General features: G+C 44.0%; 1 protein-coding gene across 1 annotated transcript in view; it reads left to right on the top strand.

The window, feature by feature from the left end:
* cavin1b (caveolae associated protein 1b) overlaps positions 1 to 21,601 on the top strand; it is a 42,862-nt gene extending 21,261 nt beyond the window's left edge. Inside the window, exon 2 of the mRNA XM_075456745.1 lies at positions 18,549 to 21,601. Coding sequence (XP_075312860.1) covers positions 18,549 to 19,418 — 870 coding nt within the window. The 3' untranslated portion in view covers positions 19,419 to 21,601. The remainder of the gene's footprint in view (positions 1 to 18,548) is intronic.
* The last annotated feature ends 823 nt before the right edge of the window (positions 21,602 to 22,424 follow it).

Below are 22,424 nucleotides of genomic sequence, written 5' to 3'. Positions count from 1 at the left end.
CTTTCAAATGAAAAGATGTGATTCAAGTAACGTGACACCCTGTGCCTCTGTAGAGCTGTGTGTCTAGCACTACTCCTGGTTTCACGTCGTTGACCAAAGGAAAGTCAAATGGAATTAAGTGCTGATATCTGGCACACAAAAGACACATGGATGTTTATTCTGTTGCCATGGAGGTTTAACACATTGATGTGGTTCATTCTTCAGAGATTTAACAACCAACATTTCCCCTCCTGCTGTAAGGGAACTGCAGCAAAAAAAATCCAAAGGAGGCTGAGTAAAAAAAGAAATGAAGTGAAAAACGTAAAAGGATAAAAAAAAAAGGCTCAATTTCATCTTGAGACTCATCTTTCATTTCCCTCCCTCAGGGACCAGCATGCCATGACTTTATATAGAAACCTCTCTCTCTCATTCTCTCCAGTACCGTGTCTCTGATTAAAGGGGACGAATGGAAACAAGAGGAAAGTAGGGAGTTGTTTCCCCAAAGCCTTTTTCTGTGTGCGACCGTTACAGTTTTTCCCATGGCACACACATGGGAATGCACTCACATACACAAACAGTCTTTGACTCATTGGATCACTGCATGCCTACCCATTCAACATCCAAAGGAAACAGTGCAACACGGTGGCCATTTGAGTGAGGCTAATACGTGTATATCATTTGCTGATACTGACTTTAGTTGTAAATCAATATCAAGCAGTCAATGTAAATAAACTCTTGTATGACACAAGTTAGGATATCATAAAACTTAGAGTCAAACAATGTAACCTTAGATTAAAGGAGACATATTATGCCCTTTTTTAACAAGTTAATACAATTTTATACAGGCCAAAATACCTGTCGGTTTAAGCACAGTGGCCCTTCTCTGACCCCTACTAAAACAGCTCTGCTACAGCACTGTTTTGAGAAGCAAGTGCACAAACCCCATGGCTTGTACTGGAATAAAGTTTCTCTAACAGAACTGTGTATTTCTATCAGTTTGAACCAGAGTCAGATGCAAACAGGTAGGTGCTCCTTCAACAGGACGTTGGTGAAGGGTTAGTTCATGTATATTTGTAATTAAGGACAAACTGTCATGCTGCTGTGGAGAGTTACGGTGTGTTTACGTGCGTTACCTTTATAGGAAATAGTTTAGCAGTGTAGCTGTAAGTTAGCAGCAGATGCTAGCAAACAATGCTTTCTCATCAACAGTAACGGACCAAGCCAGAGATGTACACAGCGTAACTCGTAGTAATGCATGCGTACCATTAATTACAGCGATTAAACATTTTGGATATATTAACCTCATTAAACAATTGTCGTCGGAGACCTACATCTTTATCAGAAACATGCTGATAATGCAACGCTAACACGCCGTGAGCAGTGTTGCCAAAAAAAATCACAAGAAGTCACTATTGGCTCTCTGAAAAGTCGCTAGAAGTCGCTAGATTGCGTCATGATGTCATAAGTGACGTAACCACGCCCATTTTATATATTTTCGCTCCTACCCGAGCCGAAATCAGCCGGCCTGAAGCTGATTTCAGCTATAAACTCTGTAAACTTTAGCAACATTTGAAAATTTTCAGGCCAGAAAGTAGTCGTTTAGATCCCCAACGTGTTAAAAACCTGACAAAATACCGGCTATTTACAATTTCGGCGCTACTAAAGCTAGCCGCAGTGAGCAACGCACTTCCGGTTATTTTGACAAAATAAAATACCCGTTGCCTTTTATCATAGGGAAAGCCATTACGATAAAAAAGGTGCTTTTGTTTTGAAAACAGGAAGTGAACCTACCCTCGTTGTAGCTAGCTTGAAACTGCCGTTTTGACAGGAAATGACGGTATGCCGGGTTGCCGCCGTCCTGCAGTGCTTCTGTCTCGGCTTGTATGGTGTCGCGGGGCAACTGATTTGTCACTCACAAAACAAGTTAAATTGTCGCTAGATTCAGACAGATTGAGCCCGAAAGTCGCTAAGTCGCTAGATTATTTTTTTTGTCGCCAGAGATGGCCAAAAGTCGCTAAATCTAGCGACAAAGTCGCTAAATTGGCAACACTGGCCGTGAGCGGTACATGGCGTTCAGTGGTTACATGCTGCCATTCCGACATACCGAGATTCCGACATTGACGTTCAATTGTCGGAATGGTGACTTTTTTTAAGAAATGAAACGTCCCGTCATTCCGAATTTCATTTTTTCTTTTGTCGGAATGGCGGTATGATTTTTTCTTTTCAACATACCACCATTCCGACACGCGATTTCAGCACCACACGCGTGGACAGCTCGCCATGCAATAATAGGGCTGCACCAGCTACAAATGCCCGAGAGAGACATTCCAACACGCAAGTCAAGCAAGACTGATCGCACCCACTCAGAAATTTACTGATGATGAGGGCTGACGAGGGGCTCGTTGTGTAGCCAATATTTCATTTGGCAGTGTAAAACGGATGCCATTTGTTTTTGTGACAATTGCCTCAATTTATTTTACCTTAAACCACTGAGAATGCTGTCAAAGTGAAGCCTCACAACAGCTGGTAGGCTAGATCTTTATCAGGACAATGGACACTTGGGTTCACCGGCAGATAAAATGTCTTAAATTTCGCCGATTTTCGAAGAGTGGCATTAAATTTCATCTGGGCGGCATTAAATTTCATCTGGGCGGAATGAAAGAAAGATATGTCTGGAGAGAGCTTTTGTGTGTGCGCAAGTACTTCCGGTGAAAACTTCCGGTGATTTGACAGCTAGGGCGTCAGGTTAGGGCCAGTGGCCGTAAACAAAGGTTATAGCCGTGAAGAAAGATGATAATATAACGTAGCTAAAAAGACTAGCTTTCTTCAGTAGCCTAATGCTTACCGATTTAGCAAGCCTAGCAGCCTCGTTGCTAATGCTAGCCGCCATAACGTTACCAACCATACCCGACGTCAAGGAGTTGGCTGAGCAGGTTATGGAGGGGCTGGCAGAGTTAACTTCATAATGGGTGAGTGCAGGTTTCATTCACTTGTTTTCATTCTTTCACAGGATTGATTCACTTCATTGGTTTATCCGATTGCTGGCCGCAGAGCCATTATGTGTCTGGGTTTGTGTAGGTTACTGATCATGGTTGTCAGCAGTCGATAGTCAGGTTGTGTGATGTGTGTATTTTTTCTATGGGTACATGCCATTGACTGAGCGGTCTGTGCTCATTTTTTTATTTTTATTTAATTAGATTGGCGATACTAATTAATACTGAGGGGGGGGGGGCTGGTCCCGGGGAAAATTGCCAGGGCCGATTTTTTTTCCCCCAGTCCAACCCTGACAGCTCCCAAAAAGTGTCGGAATGATGGTATCAAATTAGCCTGGGCGAAACCCGACTGTTGACTCCGTCAAACAGTCTGGGAAAACCCAAGAGGAATCCGTTTCCATGGAGGGTGGGACCTTACTCAGCAACTTAAATTCATTGGAGTTCCCTTGACCAATCAGTAATGTTTAGAAAGGACGTAGGTTATGCGCCGAGGTTCATGCTTACTCTCGCAATGCTCTAGCTCGGGAATCACGCGTCCCACATCCGCTTTCATTATACCGGTACCATTTGATAAATCAAACTTTTCCCAAAGCCAGTTGGAAGGAGAGCTACGACATCCTTGCCACTAACAAAGTTGACAAGGCATTCCTCTTGCTCTTGTTTTATTTGTGTAATGATCTCCAGAGTTGAGACAACTTCATGGATAGCTTCTTGCGTATCTTCTTCCGTCGCCATGTTTATTTCTGCTGCGGTTGAACTACAATTATATGGACTACAATGGACTCCGCGCATGAGTTCTGCGTCACCACTCGCAACTGTTTGCTGATTGGCAAAACACTGAGCGAACCGAGGTAGGGGGATTTGGCCAGACTATGTGCGGAGCCAAAATCTTTGGGCGGAAGTACGTAGGATGGCGTCGCCAGGCTAGTATCAAATTGTCGGAATGGTGGTATCAAACTGTCGGTATGGCGGGATGTCTGAGTGACGGGATGTCGGAATGCCGGTTGCATACCGCGTTCAGTGTAGCAGCGAGAGTGAGGAGAGGAGCGGTGTTGTGTTGGAAACACACCTTATCCACACAGCTGCAGGCTGATTAGTTACAGAACGGAACCGTTCAGCTAGAAAGCCTCAGCTAACAAAGTAATGTGGGAACAATAATGTTCATCTTTCAGAAAGGAACAGCAATAACTCCTTAGAAGTTGATGTACAGCATCTTCATTAGCTAAGCTGTTAGCGTTAGCTGCTGCTAAAGGAGAAAATAACTCAATAAATAAACCAGGAGGAGTTATTTCTCAGATGCTTCCATTTCCCTCCTCTGAAGTTCAGGCTCTGAGAGTTGGAACTGATCCCTCTTTGTGGCTCAGCTTCTTCAGTCCAGCGTTGAACTGGAGCAAGTTGTTAAAACAGCGGGATGAAAAGTGGCTGCTGCACATCCTAGGGTTGCCACCTGTCCAGGATTTTCCTGATTGTCCAGGATTTTCATGGTCTGTCCAGGAAAATGAAAATAAAAATACTGGACACTGAATGTCCCGGATTTTTGTACATGATGCGCAAAATGTGTATTTCAGTTTAATTGAAGCGTGCCTACGTCCATAATACACAGCCTTATTGGCTCTACAAAAATGACGTAGCATAACATGGGTGGTGGTGGTGGGGGCACGCACCGTGGAGGTTCATTAGAAATGGTAAGGTGGAGACGGAGAGTGTGTGCCCCCAGGTGTCCAGAACTAAAAACTGTTGAAAATATAACAAAATAATAAAGGTCTGCTATTAAATAAAGCAATTAACTAAACAAATAACTAGAAATTGTCATTCTTACTAATTTTAGCTATACAATTGTCGCTTAGAATGACGGTTTTTATCTTGGGTTAGATGTGCGAAAGGCGCCGTTGCTTACAAACATAAAGGTCGATTCGATGGTCAAAATGTCCAGGTTTTTTGTCAGACACAGGTGGCAACCCTAGCACATCCACAGTCTTTAGCTAACTCTGCTGGAGCATTAGCCTCAGATAGAGTTTATCCACAGTCTTTAGCTAACTCTGCTGGAACATTAGCCTCAGATAGAGTTTATCCACAGTCTTTAGCTAACTCTGCTGGAGCATTAAGCCTGATTCTTACTCGGCGCAACCTCGCTTTGACCCATTCTTACTAGCTGGTCGCAAATGGCGCAAACGGTCACGTGACCCAAAATTCCGCCACGCCCCCCGTCGCAAGCTAAAAAATCCTCACGCGTCGCAAGGGCGCGCACACAACTTTTTTTCTGACTTCGCGCGAGCTCAACCGGAAACAGCTGACCAAGAGAAAGGAAACATGAACACTACAGAGACCGCGGTGACCGAGAGGGTGCGCCTCTACAAACATCTGTACGACACGTCTATGAAGTTACACTGGGACAACACAGCAGGGTCGAATTCCTGGGGGGAAATCAGCAGGCATCTGGGGCAGTCGGTGGTGGAGGTGAAGAAAACATGGAAATGCATTTATGTATTTATTGTTGCTCTTATTTGAAACACTGTGCCCTTCCATTTAGCAATAAAGCCCTTGTGTAACTTCAAAATGTGTTTGGCGATCTTTTGTAGGTCTTGTGTAGGGCGAAACATAAACAGCGATAAAGACATAAGCAAAGGCGAAAATAAGCCAACATGAATCTTATGTGTAGGTTATGTGAGACACTTATTACATGATGATGCTTTCTTCGTATGCTTTTCTTCGTCCGGTTCTTCAGCTTGTTTCCTCAACAGTGACGCCCGCTGGTCTGGAGAGAACTGCAAATGTGACGCATACTCGGCGCAAACTGCGCTTATGAGCTGAAGGAACTGTGAAGGGGCTGGCGCTTTCGATGACGTCATTAACGGTTCTCGAGCCAGAACAGTTGCGCGGTTGCGCCTAGTAAGAATCAGGCTTTAGCCTCAGATAGAGTTTATCCACAGTCTTTAGCTAACTCTGCTGGAGCATTAGCCTCAGATAGAGTTTATCCACAGTCTTTAGCTAACTCTGCTGGAGCATTAGCCTCAGATAGAGTTCATCCATAGAAATAGAGAGTAGAATGGCCAATGAGCCTCTGGTCAGAACCGCCGCCATCTTGGTACATGGTTCCAATCCTAGCATGCTAGTCAATCGTCAATAACAGCATTCCGCACACCTCGGCTGTTGTACAATTTACGTTAACATCTCGCATTAAAAGTGGGTTTCATGTGGTATATAATGTTGGCGTGTTTGTTTATTGTTGAACTGGCCCTTCAGGAAAGAGTTTAAGTGGCTAAAATACGGTAAGAATAACTTTAAAGTTAGCATAGGCATGCTAGTTGCAACAGTGCTTGTTGCAGCACGTCAATGACAACATTCCGTACACCTCCGTTGTTGTTCAATTTACTTACACATCTCCCATTAAAAATGATTTTCATGTGGTATATCATGTTGGTGTGTTTGTTTATTGTTGAACGGGCCCTTCAGGTAAGAGTTCACGTGACTTAAAACACGATAACGGGCCCTCCAAGAAAGCATTTAAGTGGTAAGGATCTTGTTTGAGCGAAGTGCCCGATTTGTGACAGAACAGCTGACTTAAGTATGTTTTTTTTTTTTACACCGTAGTTTGTGAATAAATACCCGTGGAGCTATTCTGTAAGCTGAGTTTTGCACTAGAAGGGTAACGTTTCGGCCAGTGTACGAAACGTTGTTTAAATAAATTCAGCATTGGACAAGAGTGTGCAGTTTCTTCCAAAAGACTTTACAGTAACATTTTAGGCTTAATCAAGCTGATCTGTCATTTTAGGAGTTCGAATGAATGAAAGAAAAGGTAATCAGGCCTACGTTATGAGCAGAAATATAGGCTATGTTGACCAACATTGGCTTATATATAATTTTACCCATGTAAATGCTTAACATTTGTAATGAACGAGGATAAAAAAAACACCGGCTGTCAAATATGTCAATTTACGCCGATTTAATTCCGTATGTCTGCTTAGTTCCGGTCGATGTTCATTAATTTCAATGCAGCGCTCGGCGGCGCTAGACATGTTCCAAGATGGCGGTCTGTTGACGCCACCGTTCCAAAGGCCGTTGCGTTCATTGGCCATTCTACTCTCTATTTCTATGGAGTTCATCCACAGTCTTTAGCTAACTCTGCTGGAGCATTAGCCTCAAATAGTTTATCAGGGCTCTCAAGTTTTCAAGTTTGCTTGGAGTGAGATTCGGGCGGGGCAGGGGCCGGGCCGTGTGCGCGGGGGAGGGTTTCTTTAGTGTTTTTTTTTTTGGGGGGGGGGGGCTGGTCCCTTGCAGTATTCCATCGCCATAAACTAGCTAAAGAACAATTGTTTTATTTATACCAAAATCACAAATCTTCACTTTTACACTAAATTCTGCTGTATTTTAAAATAAATTGTTTTAGGTATGCAAAGTCTTAACAAACAAAAAATTTTTATGAGTGTTGTTGTAAGTGTTTGTGGCAGATTTTGATGCTTGATGACTGATATTGGGGGCTCCCATTTAAAGCACTGTGGCTCAATGTCAGCCATTTTCACAGTCATGATGGATGACAGAGTTCCATTCAGAGCCAACGTGTTCCTGGTCTTGGTTTTATTAAGCCCCACCATGGAAAAAACCCTCTCTGCATCAGCATTTCAGTGTGGCAGAACCAGTTTGGCAATTGTAGATAGCCTTGGGAACCTGCTCATACCAGTCACCTTTGAAAAGAATTAACCACGGAAGCCTAATTACACTCCTACATATTTTTCATTTTTCATTAAGTTGCTCATGTCAAAGGGTGTGTGCTGAATATTTAGGCCTACTACTCCAACGAACACTTTAATCGGCAGGTGTTGGTCTTTTACAAAGAGTAGGAAAACTATAGTAACTAACAAAAGATTCAAATAAATGAAGATATGACCTGCTGATGATCCTGACGGTTCTCTTCCACCTCCAGCTTGTCTTCAACTTCTGCACGCATTCAGAGCATAATAGGCTATGTCCACTGTGCATTCATGGGACGCGTGCTTGCAGCTTAAAGCTATTTCAGACCTCACCCGGCAACAAGAAATTCTGTTTTCTGATTGGCTGAGAAATTCTATTTTGTGATTTTCCGATGGGTTGCTAAATCAAGACAGCTGTACCAGAGCTATAGTTCTGAGCTGTACGAGTGCACAGTAACCTGCCATTGACTCGTTTATAGTATCGGCCATTAGAATTTCTGTGCGACGAAGTTGATCATTTCTCAGCGTGAGAAATGGCATGTGTGGCGTGTGAGCGTGTGAACTTGTTGAAATGCGTGTGTCTCACGCTCATTGCGTGAGACTTGAGAGCCCTGTAGTTTATCCACAGTCTTTAGCTAACTCTGCTGGAACATCAGCCTCAGATAGAGTTTATCCACAGTCTTTAGCCAACTCTGCTGGAACATTAGCCTCAGATAGTTTATCCACTGGGCTCTGATATCCTCTGAGGCTGCTGCTGGATGGAAGATGTATGCTCCTCAGTGCAGCTGACAGCAGAACATTTCCACCAGAAGCTGGCTTCATCCGTCCAGCAGGGTGGATGTGAGTGGGTGGGGCTCGTTATATGAGGAACTGTCAAACAAAGGGGAACTAAAATAATACCAGAGTTGTGTTTTTGGGGAGTTTTACACCCGCTGGTGACTTCAGACACCTTAATGTATGCTCCCAGGAACAGGAAGAAGGAGTTTTTTCTCTATCATATGCCACCTTTAAAGATAAAGAGAAACTATCATGTTGTGAAATAATTTTTCTCAGTTAAAGCAATACTATGTGACATTTCTACCTTAAAATAACAGTTTGAAAAAAATTGTGCGGCTAGAATGAGTTTTAATATTACGATTGGCCTGTCTCCTATGCCCTTCGGGGGTCTGAGTTCGAATAACTGCGCTATGTAACTTTGCTGGAGCGGCCCAGGAGCTGAGCGGAAGTACTTCGACTTGCTTTCTGGCACACCTACCGCAAAAACAAATAGACCCCTCTCACGCTCCCAGGTATAAGGCTAAGCTAGCGCAACATTGTCAGTACGGTCATCATGGCAGAGGCACTGAAGAAACAGAAGAAGACGTTGACTGATGAAGCAAGGAAGAGAAAGAGATTTACGACGGTGTCTTAACCGTACATTTCCTCCAAGCCTGTAGGGGGAGCTCCATAATGGGCTTTTTGAGAAGTTACATAGTATTACTTTAAAGTAAGCTATTTCAATTCCACAGTTCTATATGAAAATAATAGGGTCCTTATTTCTTTGCCAGTCTGCTCTTGTTTTTACATTTCCAACTGTATAAGGAGGATTCCCCTTTTTCCTGAATTTGCTGGAAAATCTCCCCACTGTGAAGGTGAGTAATGGAATGCGAAGTCAAAGTTCATACAGTTTGTGTTGCTCGCACACACACACACACACACACACACACACAGACACACACACACACACACACACACACACACACACACACAGAGAGAGTTCCATAACGGGGAGTAAACAGAGCAGGGTGTGTTCCAGCAGGATTCCTCTCTGCTTGTGCATCTGCCTGATGACTGTGAGAGTGGAAAGCTTCCATGGTGTCCCGCACACACACGCACACACACCTTCTTAGTCATCAGTGAACACAAAGTTAGACTTCTACAAAAACACATGTGCAGTTACAAGTCAGAACACATGCACATAAACATATCTGTATGCCCAGATTCTGCAGACACACACTCTGTGACTCAACTGTTCAGTAAAACATTTTTGTTTTCTTGAAACATTGTTGTTCCAATCAGGCTTACCATTGTTACCATGGTGACAAGTAAAAGTGAATATTTAGCCTGGAGATAGAGGTAATAAATCTGAAAATGCTCCATTATAACATGATACATGATACTTCACTGTGCTGGCTGATAGAGAGTAGCTTACTGTTGGCTACACCCAGAAAGTCCAGCAAGGTCGACATGAAAAGAACATCTTATTTCAACCAATATTTTCTGCAGCACTGCCTGCATGGCTCTGAGGCTGGTTCACAGCTTGCTGCTGAGCAGGTAATACTATTCAGATTGTGCTCAGTAGGTATTTGGGTTTGAGGGTCCATGCATTAGTGCACACAGATGCAGTGAGGCCATGCAGTGAAAGCACTGGAAACACCACTGACACACAGAGGAAACAAAGATTCTGTTTTAACATAGCCTTTTTTCTTTAAAGTTTATCTGCCCTATGATCGGAAACACTGTTATGAATTAGAACAGATAAAAACCAAAGAAAGAATTTTCACTCACTGAACACAGCACATTCTGTACAGCGCATGGATAAACAAAAACTCCATCTTCCTTTTAAGCTTGTGAAACTTAAACTCCACCCTCAGCCGAGCAGCAAACCGAGCCAACCCCCCCCCCCCCCTGTCTCCTATCTCTGCAAATGGCTTCTTTGGTCTGTCCTTAAAGGATATTTATCAGTGTTTTATGATTTTTTGAAAAGCACAGCAAGCAGTAAGACCTGCAGGTACTCTCCGTTCAGTGATACCTCATTAGCCATTAGTTCAGGACAAAACAGTCCTCTTTAAGAAAAACATCCACACCTTTATTCATCCTGGAAGCATATGTCAGAGTGGCCCAACCCAGCAGGTCTCCAACAGCCAGAAGATGGGTCAAGTTGACCCAAAGACAGGGATGTCATGTCTGTGCACTAAACTGCAGTGAACACACTCAACCCTTCAAACTTATTCTAACTACAGCTTAGAGTTGGGCAAACCTACAGAAAACCAGGGAACCAGTGAAAAATTTTATTTCACTACCAAACTCCCGGCAAGCAGTTGAAATGAAAGACAGATCAAGACGTGAGGTGTGTGAATCTTTTCCGAAGTGATTCACACGGACACACAGCCATCAGCATCAGACATGATGAGACTTAAAGATGAGCTGTGGCCCATCAGCGCCGCGCTGGGATCAAACAAACCCTCACACGGCTGACTCTCTCTTTCCCCTGCCTCTCATGCACGTGCATGTGCATGTGCACAAACACACACACACACACACACACACACTAAGAGTGTGGTCTACCGTGTTTTGCAACAGAATTCCTTCCCAACAGTCATTTTGTAATCTAAGTGCAAACTAGATATGGAATGATTTCCATGTGCATGTTTTGTAAGAGCTGGGGTAAGCTGTTGTGTCACCGCCTTGCCTCAACAACCACACTCACACGAACTTGAAACCATTACATACCTCATTCCTCTATTTTCCATGGTTCAGTTTACCTTCCTGTCTTTGGAGCAACAGTCTTATAGAGAACAATGTCCCATTAAATTAGGAAGGTCGGGAAGTCAAATCACAGAGGTGGATGTCTGAACCTCCCATAACTCTTTCCATGTACTTGGAACACATGCATACAGAGAATGTGCTCTTGTTCCACTCCTTCATTTGCAAACCCAGTAACCAGGGACCTGTCCTCTGGGCGGTCAGACTGGACTCTGGGCACAAACAGGTACACCTGCAGTGACTTGAAAGACTAGCAATGTTGAGATGCATGGGCCTTTGGGTAGAAGATTCCCTAAAGCCTAAAACAAGCGCTGCTTCGGCTCATTGAGGTCTGCAGCATTGGTTTCTGCACAGCATCTCAGTCAGGTCTGGACTCTGACTGGACCATTGCAACACCTTGATTCTTCTCTTCTTCACACATTCTGCTGTAGATCTGCTGCTGTGTTTGGGATCTTTGTCCTGTTGATGAGCCAGTTTCAGCCCAGCTTTAGCTGTCGGACAGACAGCCTGAAAAATATTTGGAATGTAGAATATTTACACAAAAATGTAAATATTCCACTATTAATTCCTACACTCACAATCCCGGCGTAATTCTGACTGCCATCACTATGGGCAGGCAGCTTGTTTATGGAGATGCTGCCATGTGTAAGTGTTGGAATATTTCTGAACTCTGATGTTTGCTGTTTATCTAAATGTTCAATTTACCCTGGTGTTAAATTTCACTGCAGATTGTAAACATACTGAATATTTCTTTAAGATACAGCTTCACTCCTCAAATGTATCCACGTAGGAAAAAGGCTGCACGCAATCACACAGCATTAAAATCCATCCATCTTCCATACCCACTTAATCCAATTCAGGAGCCTATCCCAGCTGACATGGACCCTGGACAGGTCACCAGTCCATCACAGGGCCACACGGAGACACACAACCATGCACGCTCACACTCACTCCTAGGGTCAGTTTAGAATCACCAATGAACCTAACCTGACTGTGGGAGGAAACCGGAGTACCTGGAGAGAACCCATGCATACGCAGGGAGAACCAGGCGGGATTAGAGCCAGGCACCCTCTGCTGGCAGGTGACGTGCTAACCACCACACCACAGCGCAGCCTCACCTTTAACAAAGGCTCAGAGTAAGGCCATATCAGAGACTTGGTGAAACAAACCCCAACACTAATCTTGTGTTAGACACATTTGAGTTTGGCAGGTACTTCCCTCCTGTCAACACAGCTGTTCAGGAAAGTCAAATTTCCTCCACCAAGGTCACATTTACCCAGGATATTGCTGTACAATACCTCCATAAAATGACCATCATCACACTGCAAGTGAACACAATAGATATGCCCCCACCCTTAACATTCATGCGCATACTTTCCAGCTAACACTTTGATGCTATCAACTTCCTGTAAGGCAGATGGTTTTCCAACAGCCTGAAGAATCCTCCCACTTGTGCTGTTATTTGATTCATAAAACAGCAGAAAACACATCCATTTTCCACACTTAAGCCCACCCCCACCTCAGGACTCCTTTGTTCTGGCTCTGTGGTGTTCCTGTTTTGACCATTAAGGCAGTGCAGAGGGAGAGCAAAAGACAATACGTACAAGTAGTCCACGCAGACATCCAGGAGCCCAACTGGAAGCCCTCCCCTTGACCCTTCTTGATATCTCTTCATTAACAAGAAGATCATTGTATGTATTTGGTGAAAAGGGCAAATGGGTGAGAGAGACGCAGGAGTAAGGTCATTTGGCAAGAAAATAGGAAAAGTTGAAAAAAAGAGTGGATGGGAGGCAGAGGAGACAAGGGAACGAATGAATAGAGGAGGAAAGCAGGAAGACTTTATCAGGAGTCAGGCAGATACAGGTCACACATACTGGTGTTCCATGTGTGTCGTTCCTGTATGGGAAGTGTAAAACCTGGGCTGGGCAAGATATTTATCCAGCAAAAAGTCCTAAAGTACTGGCTCTGCAGGCTGAAAAGCTCCTGACATTAAGATTCAAACCAAGGCTCATTAAAAAAAGGTTTATACTGCATGAAATTCTTGTGTGGAAGCTGACCTGTGGGCCTGTGGGTTGTGCTAAGGGAGCATCTATGATAAAGTGGTTTTGTTCTGCCCTGTTTACTAAACTTCATGTGAGTTTTCGTATTTCACTCTGACTACCAGGCTATGTTTGGTGATGACTGGGCTCTGAGGAATAGCTCACATGTTTCTCTCAACCTTTTTTTTCCCATCAACAAGCACTTGTGTTACTTTTGAGTCCAGGCTTCATTAAGTGGTCAGTGATACTGTGTAGCCTCAAGGCTGAGTTATACTTCTTTTAACTGCCCTTGCGCTTGCGTCTTGCGCTTGTGTTACTGGCTCGAGACGTTTATGCTTCATTTAGCTTTGCCGGCGCTTGCGTGTGCTACGTGGCGATTCACCGCCAGGACAGTAGGTGGAGTAGCAGGTTTTTTCAATGACAAGCCTACTACGATGAAAGGAAATTCACCGCCAGGACCTCTTCGGCAAGTCTCTCTTCGACTGGATTCATCATAGACATAATTATGTCTATGGGATTCATGCTTCTGCTTCTTCTTCTTCTTCGCTTTCTACCTTGGCGTTTGAAAACAGCGGTCTTTTATTAGGGGATGAAACCGGAAGATGAACACGCCGCCAGATGTGATGTAGATAGTGGCTTGTGCTCACGTCCAGAGTGGCTACTCGATAGCTCTGCTCGCATCTTGCGTCTTGCGTGAAGTTTAGAAAATTAAGGTGACACACGCAAGCACGCAAGGGGGGGCTTGCAACCGCGCAAGGGTTTGCGTTGCGTCTTGCGTTACCGACTATAAACCAGGCTTTATACCTCTTTTAACTGCCCTTGCGCTTGCGTCTTGCGCTTGTGTTACTGGCTCGAGACGTTTATGCTTCATTTTGCTTTGTCGGCGGTTGCGTGTGCTGCGTGGCGATTCACCGCCAGGACAGTAGGTGGAGTAGCGGGTTTTTTCAATGACAAGCCTACTACGATGAAAGGAAATTCACCGCCAGGACCTCTTCGAGTGGATTCATGCTTCTTCTTCTTCTTGTGAATAGCTGGTATTTTGTCAGATTTTCAACACCTTGGGGGTCTAAACGACTACTTTCTCGCCTGAAAATGTTTCAAATGTTGCTAAAGTTATATATTTACAGAGTTTATAGCTTAAGGGAAATCAGCTTTTCAGGCTGGCTGGTTTCGGCTCGGGCAGGAGTGAAGTAAACGCTCTGCATACTGTCAGATCGATGAGTATGCCGTTTGCAAGTATGTTGTATGTAGTAGGCGGTTTCGAACACAGCCAGTGGCTTGCGCTTGCGTCTTGTGTGAAGTTAGAAAATTGAGGTGACACACGCAAGCACGCAAGGGGGGGCTTGCAACCGCGCAAGGGCTTGTCTTGCGTCTTGCGTTGCATCTTGCGTCACCGACGATAAATCAGGCTTAAATCAGGCTTCAGCCTGTGTTATTACCTCCGCCAAGGAGGTTATGTGATCGCCCGAGTTTGTCTGTTGGTTTGTCTGGATGTTTGTCTGGATGTTTGTCTGTTCGTCTGTTCGTGCTGCAATCTTGCGACCTGCCACAAGGTGGCGCGATCTCCACAAGGTGGCGCGACCTCAAGGTGCCAAAGCCAAACAGAGCCAAAGCCAGACAGAATGCATATTGCGCGGATTTGCTGTAATTAGCACAACAAAAGATTGCAACGGCAAGCCAGTGTGCATAACTGCATATAGCGTAATGAGAACGGCGAACACTGCTTCCCGACAAAACATTATAATAATAATAATATTAATAATAATTAATACACTGCTGTTCAATAATGAATAGGGAGAAGGGAATGCCTCTTCTGCTGACAGCGCCAAAGAACAAGTAGCCCACATCAGGAACGTATGTCCATACATGGTTCGCTATCCACAGGTAGGTTGGCGGTTGGCGGAGGTCTGCACTCTCTGAGTGCATTTCTAGTTTAGCATGTGAATAACATGTGACATGGAGCCCCGGGTTTAACCAGGGTTTTACTAGGTTTAACCTTGTGAGGTGTAAGTGTCAGCTGTATGGCCCTTGTTCTACTGCTCATCCATTTAGAGCCACACATGATTCATTAATGTGGCAAAAGCAGCATTTCTGTGATAGAAATGCTTTTATGAATGTATAGACAAAGTTACTGTATTTACTAAATGACTCTCAGAGTCTCATGCACTCTGTTTAACTCAAACAAATAAAGTGGATTCAAGGTAAACACAAGAAACTTGTGCTAAAGAAAAATATATATATATATAAGGACCAGACTCAGTGAGTAATTCCCTATACTCCCTATATAGACCAGTGAGCAGTGCTGACCAACATATCATTGGGGTCATCAGGTGGGGACCTCCTTTCATCAGTGTTTCGTCTAGTTGGGCCCACGACACCTCCAGGAGGCTAGACAATGACCACTGGCGTCCCAGAGTCACCCCCCTAATGCCAGCCATCACTGCTCCTCACACCACAACCACCATCTTATTTTTATATTTTTCCCACAGCCACAAGCTACCTCAGCCTCTCACCAACTGCACACCAGTCACAGCGGGGTGGGGATTCAAACCCTGGTTCGGGTAGGGGGAGAAATAAAAGCGGTTAAGATAAGTAGGAATGGGATGCAAACCCTGGTTCGGGTAGGGGGTAATGAAAATATAGAGGGTGTCAGAGGTGGAGGCATGACAAGACACACTAGCAGATTCAGCAGACAAACTCACCTAAACAATCCTACAGTCACTAAGAATGCCAGCAAAAACAAAGCCATACAACTCACTCTCACCAACTGCACACCAGTCACAGCGGGGTGGGGATTCAAACCCTGGTTCGGGTAGTGGGTAATGAAAATATAGAGGGTGCCAGAGGTGGAGTCAGGACAAGACACACTAGCAGATTCAGCAGACAAACTCACCTAAACAATCCTATAATCAGCAAAAATGCCAGCAAAAACTAAGCCATACAACTCACTCAAAGCCAACTCACCCAAAATGGCCACCTGATTTCAAAAGGATCACATGGGCCAAACCCTCCACTTAAATATCCTGAATTTCTTCTTTGCTTCTTCCAAGAGTCTGTTTACCCTAAGTGCTCCCCCTGCTGGGCCCCCAGCTGCTATTGCTTCTTCTTATCCAAATCCACTGACTGGATTTTACTGCTTTATCTGACAGCTCTTTCACTATTTTCCTCACATTCTGTCCACTTACACCCAGCTCCCTCAACAATGAGACAACAGACTTTGCAAGAAATCCTCTACATCAGGGGTCTTCAACGTTTTTCAGGCCAGGGACCCCCAAACTGATGGAGAGTTGGAGCAGGGACCCCCCTACTATTTATATGGCATACAATTGTGTTTTATATTTAACGGGGCCTAGTGCCGTGTATAAACATAGCTACTCTGTTATTGTACATTCAATACTAAGCTATTCAAATAATACACAGGTTAATATATTCATGTTTTTATTTTAAACATGTGCAAGGTACAGGGTGGCCGTGCCACTGCCATTTATAAACAAACATCTTGCATACAACACTGAGCTATTCAAATAATCCACAGATTTTAACTTTAAACATGCATGTAGATGGGACAATGAATCCTCAAACCATCTGTGGATGGCACACGTTTGCACACAATTTGTGAGAAAAAACTGTTTGAAAAAAAATAAAATAATCAAAAATCGTCTAATCAACCAAAGATTTTGCGACCCCCCTGCAGTACCTCTGCGGACCCCCTGTTGAAGACCTCTGCTATACATCCTACTTCCACTGGACATATCCTAACTTTCCATCCTCGCTGCTCTGCTTCTGCCCCCAACTCCACACACCTAAGCTTTTTCCTTTCATATGCTTCTACTACTAATTCCTCCCAAGGAACAGTCAGCTCTATGAAATAGACTCTCATTCTACTTCTAGACCACAAAACTATATCAGGCCTTAAATTTGTAGAGGCTATCTCCTGGGGAACAACAAGCTTATTTCCTAAATCTACCCGCATCTCCCAATCACAAGCATCCTCCAATCTGCCGTGCCTCCTTATCGTCTTATTAACTTTCTCCCCCTCTTGAACAAACTGAATTGCCACTCTCTTCACCTTAGACCCTCCTAAATTTACCTGCCTTCGTTTATCTTCAATACCTGCAGCTAAGCTTCTTAATACTTGGTCATGTCACCATGTATACCGGCCTTGTGACAGACTAACCTTACAACCTGACAAAATATGCCTTAGAGTTGCAGTACCTGAACATAACGAACATAACGGGTCTCCATTTACCCAGAGTTTTAGGTTCTGGGGAGTTGGCAATACATCATATGTTGCCCCTATCAAAAATCTAATACTCCTTTCCTCCATACTCCACAGCTCTTTCCAACTAAGCTTTTTCTTCTCTACACCTTCCCAATTCAACCACCGTCCCTGCTTAGCCTGAGCCACTGCCTTTGCACCCCTTAACATTTCCTCCTGTCTACGAACCTGCTCAACAACTAGCTTTCTCTAATATTTAGGATGAATATTAAAAAAAATCCTGTTTTTAGTCCCATTTTGATAAATGCAGAGAAGTGCATACATCTGCTGGGATGGCCACAGTGCTCAAGTTCCAGCACTGGACTTTATAACTATTAGTACCATCTGAGGAGATTATTTCAGAGGAACTCATAAGAAATACATCCATAAACCATGTGAAAGTGAACATGATACTGTTTATTTAGAAACTGTGTACTCAGCTCAGATTCTGTACTCAACCAGTTCAGACTCTTGTTAAGCATGAACAATGTGAATATGCACACTGAAATGACCAGAAATTATTATTTATTAGCATTTATTACATTTACAGCAAAACCTTAGTCAGACCAGAGCCAAGTCTGAGCGCCCAGCCACTGGGCAGCACGAGCCCAGTCCCAAGCCCGGATAAATGGTGACGGTTGCATCAGGAAGGGCATCCGGCGTAAAACATGTGGCGCAAGATCGACTCACTGCGGAGACCCCTGATAAAGGGGGAGGCCGAAAGAAGAACAAGAAGCCAGACCAGGGCCAAACAACTGCAACTCGGCTCTGACTTTAAAGGCAGAATATTGCTCAAGATGAATGTCTAGATTCATGAAAATAAGCCCTGACAATCAACACTTTAACTGTTTGTGTTGCATATCTGCAAATGGATGTCCTTCTTTTTTCCTGTTGTGTTGTGATGCTGCATGGTGGTGTGGTGGTTAGCTCTGTGTCCCTGCAGAAAAAAGGTTCCTGGTTTGAATCTCAGACAAAATGGCATCAAGGTCCTCTTCATTGGTGTGTAAACTTCTAATACCTTTTTGACAAAATTTCATACACATTCTTTATGTTCCATTCTCCACAGGATGAAGTTAAGGTTCCCTCAAGACTCAGCGTCTCTAAATCCATGAAGCTTTCTGAGTCTGTGTCAGGAAGCCGAGGTGGTAGTCTGCTGGAGCTCAAAGAAGCTGCGGAGGAACCTGGAGAGGAAGGAGGAGACGGTGAAAAGTCCGACAAACCCCACGTAGACCTTTCATCAGATGAGGATATTGATGAGAGCATTGAGGAGTCCCGTGCAGAACGCATCAAGCGCAGTAGTCTGCAACGTGTGCAAAACCTGAAGACGGTTTTCTCAAAGGAGAAGATGGATAGGACCAGAGCAAAGACCAAAGAGAACCTGGAGAAGACCAAACAAAAGACCAAGGAGAACCTGGAGAAGACAAAGCAGAGGACAAAGGAGAACCTGGAGAAGACCAAACAAAAGACCAAGGAGAATTTAGAAAAAACCAAGCAGAAGACAAAAGAGAATCTGGAGAAGACACGTCACAACATTGAGAAAAAGATGGGAAAACTTGGAACACGCATGACTGTAAACCCTGAGCGCAAACAAAAGATGAAGACCTCCAGTGACAAGATGAAGAAGGCCTTCACACCAGACCATGTTGTCTACGCCAGATCCAAAACTGCCGTGTACAAGGTGCCCCCCTTCACCTTCCACGTCAAGAAAGTACGGGAGGGCGCTATTGAGGTGGTCCAAGGAACCGAGATGGTGGAGGTCTCAAGAGATGCCGAGCCCTTCGGCGGGGTGGATGGAGACGTAGACAACGCTGAAGTGGAGGTGGAGATGGAGATGATGAATGGAGGTGGAGATGAAGAAGAAGTTGAGGAGGATGAAGAGGAAGACAATCAGGATGCCTTGCAAGATAACGAGGAAGGAGACAGAGACAGCGACTAAATGCAGAAGATGTCCACACCAAATCCTTTGCTTCTACCCTGAGGTTCTTTGATTAAAACTAAGTAATCTTTCTTAGATTGAGAGGACTACTCCAGACTAATTCAGACTGCTTTTACTTTTTCAAGTTTGGCCATTAGTCCAACTATTGATAGAAATTTACTGAGCAAATTACGTTCTGAAAAACATGGAAAGGTTTTCTGGATCCTTCAGATGGTGAACATTGCTTCAGTGGGTGATGAACTGCCATGCTGAAGCTGTAGCTAAAAGAAAGAAAGACAGAAAGAATATCCTGATGTTTTCCTGCTTTCAGGGATGCACTGACACAAATGTCAAAGAAGATCATAATCTGGCTGAAGGTTGCTGGCTGATACTGTCAGTCATTTTCTCTCTGATACCATGGAAAGAATTAAATATGCCCTTAAAAAAATGAAAGCGTGAAAATATTCCAGCCCTTCATCATAATGTGTTTGAATGTGCAGTAATTCATTCAAACAAATGTCCCATGAAAACGCTGCTTCTGCTCCAGACTGAAACACCAACAAGTTACGGCTTCACTCACTTTTATCATTATAGTTGGAATAATGGCCAAAACAAGACAGATCAAAAAACAGGAATTTCTAAACTACAGGCTACAGTGTGCTTAAGAATGAATATTTCAAAGTCTTTCCACAGTTGTAAAGGCATAAAGAGTCAGGGCTTGAAATCTATCTTATTCCCCAAGAGCCATCTCCTATAAACCCATGTGGTGCTTTTCCAGAAATATCCCATAACCTCCATGGAAACCATTCCTTCCACCTTCTATGCTGCTTAAAGAAACGACTTCAGTATTATCTTACGCTGCTTAATTCACATTATCTAGAGGCACAGTGACACCAGGTATCATTTCCAGGATTTGATGAGCACATGTATTTGTATTTGATTCTGCATGTAATCCCACCTTTTGATGTTGTATCTTTATGGTTGCTGTCAGACTGTAGCTTACACATTGTCTCTTTAGCACACCTTGTTGCATGGAATTTTCTTCTATGACATATTACTGCCATTGCTCTAAAGGAATAATCAGTATCCAATAGAATTAAGGTCTGCAAAACAGCTCATTAACAGATCTATGTTGGACATTTATTTGGATTCATTTCTTGATCTTTTCTTCATTAAAAGCTTTGATACATTCTTTAAATATATCTCATTCAGGATGCCTCTGCTTTGGACCAACACAGTGTGCTCTCCACAGCTCTGGATTCACAGCGGTGGTCTGACACTGACCCCCGGTGTTAGAACATTACCAGCTCCAGATTAAAGGTGCCCTTCACCACAACTGTCCACTGTTCTTTTTTCACAGAGCATGTCCTTCCCATACGTCCACCCCTGTCCACACACACAGAAGCACACATGTGCGTACTTATGTGTGTGTGTTGGACAGGAATTACAAGCGTTGAGCTCACCTGAGGAAATGAATTGATAAAGTTAAGTTCCAAAGTGTTGCCTCGGGTTACCGTAGTCTTTGTTTGTTTCCAGCTCAGACCCTTTCATTTGTCTCGTTCTTTTACAGAACAAAAAGAACAGTTAATTCCCTCCTTTAGCAGAAAGCTTCTTGCCATTCGCTGCCTGCACTCGCTCTAATTTAGCATGCAGGCCAACTCTGTGCACACCACAGACCTACATGTAAGAAACGGATGAAATATCCCGGCCTTTTTTATGGACACGGTGTGTTTAAGACGAGCTGTGCAGTGTTTCCTGACGGAGCGATATGTCAAAGCTAAGCAGAACTGTTCCAGTCATCCACTGAGGACTAGAAATAACATGAGCTGAAATAACACAAGCAGGCTTTGTTTCAGCCTCTGTGGAGTTCTTCCACACAGCATCTGTTTCCCTGGCACCTTCCAGAGGGAGGAGGTGGGGAGAGATGCTTAGCAGTCTACTTCAGGGGTCCTGAAACACTCTGGCAACAGGACACGCCTTTGGACACAATCCACCAATCAGCCACAGCATTAAACCCACTGATGGGACCCCCTGTGAGACATAAGTGGTCCCATTGTCAGCTGATGGGTGCATTGTTGAGCAGCTGTGCTGATGCAGCTTGGTGCCTTGCATTACTAAATGAACATTAACTGTCTCTGTGCTTCGTTTTGTCTGTAACTGCTTAACCACTAATGACTTCAATAATAAAACCAGTTTGGTTCACAGTTCCTGTGCTTTATTATCGTCTATCTCGCTTTCGGACAGACCGTTCTAAGAAAGTAGTTATCAGAACTACCCTCCTCGAATTTCGTTCTGATAACTATCCTTCCCCAGCGGAACTGTTTCAGACTGCATTCGCACGAGTCAGGACCAGGTCGGGACTGATGCGCCGTGCGCAGCCGTCTGCGTCAGTGACGTGTTAGCCGTTAGCCGTTTAGCGCTACATTCAAACACAAAACAAAACGGTAAAAGTAAGGAGAGAAGAAAAACCACCACCAAGAAGCTAATATGGAGAGCGGGGAGGCCACCGTGTTTATGGTCTGCATGATGGTGATATTAATCATGGACAATCACATCAGGCGTCTAATATCGTGGCTGGAAAAGCTCACAGAAAGAGTCAGGAGACGATACTTTTTCAGTTCATGACTGCGGTCAAATGAGCCGCCGTTCGTCTTCGCGTAGTCAAGCCAGCCGCTCAAACATTTTATCTGCGCCTGTACCATGGAGCTTACGGCGAATGCTCCAAGTCCACTGAGAAAGATAGCGCTAGTTTAGAACCACGTAAAATGACTTCCGGTTTTCAAAATAAGAGGATAGAAGCAATAAATCAATCTCGTGTGTAAACGTGTGTCCGTGTCCCCCACCCCTCCCCTCCTTTTTTTTTTTTTTTTTACCGAAAACGGTGTAATATTCCATTTTTACTGGACTGTAAGACAACTTTCGTCCATACGTTTTGACAATGGTTTTACTTCAAAACCATCCTGACTAAATGGCATGCTCAGTCATTATCAAACATTTTTACTGTATCATTTTGGAGTAATTAAGCCT

The sequence above is a fragment of the Odontesthes bonariensis genome, chromosome 23, assembly GCF_027942865.1.
Source record: "Odontesthes bonariensis isolate fOdoBon6 chromosome 23, fOdoBon6.hap1, whole genome shotgun sequence".
In the NCBI taxonomy this organism is placed as follows: domain Eukaryota; kingdom Metazoa; phylum Chordata; class Actinopteri; order Atheriniformes; family Atherinopsidae; genus Odontesthes; species Odontesthes bonariensis.
Note: the sequence above shows the minus strand (reverse complement) of the source record. Positions and strands in the feature narration are given on the sequence as shown.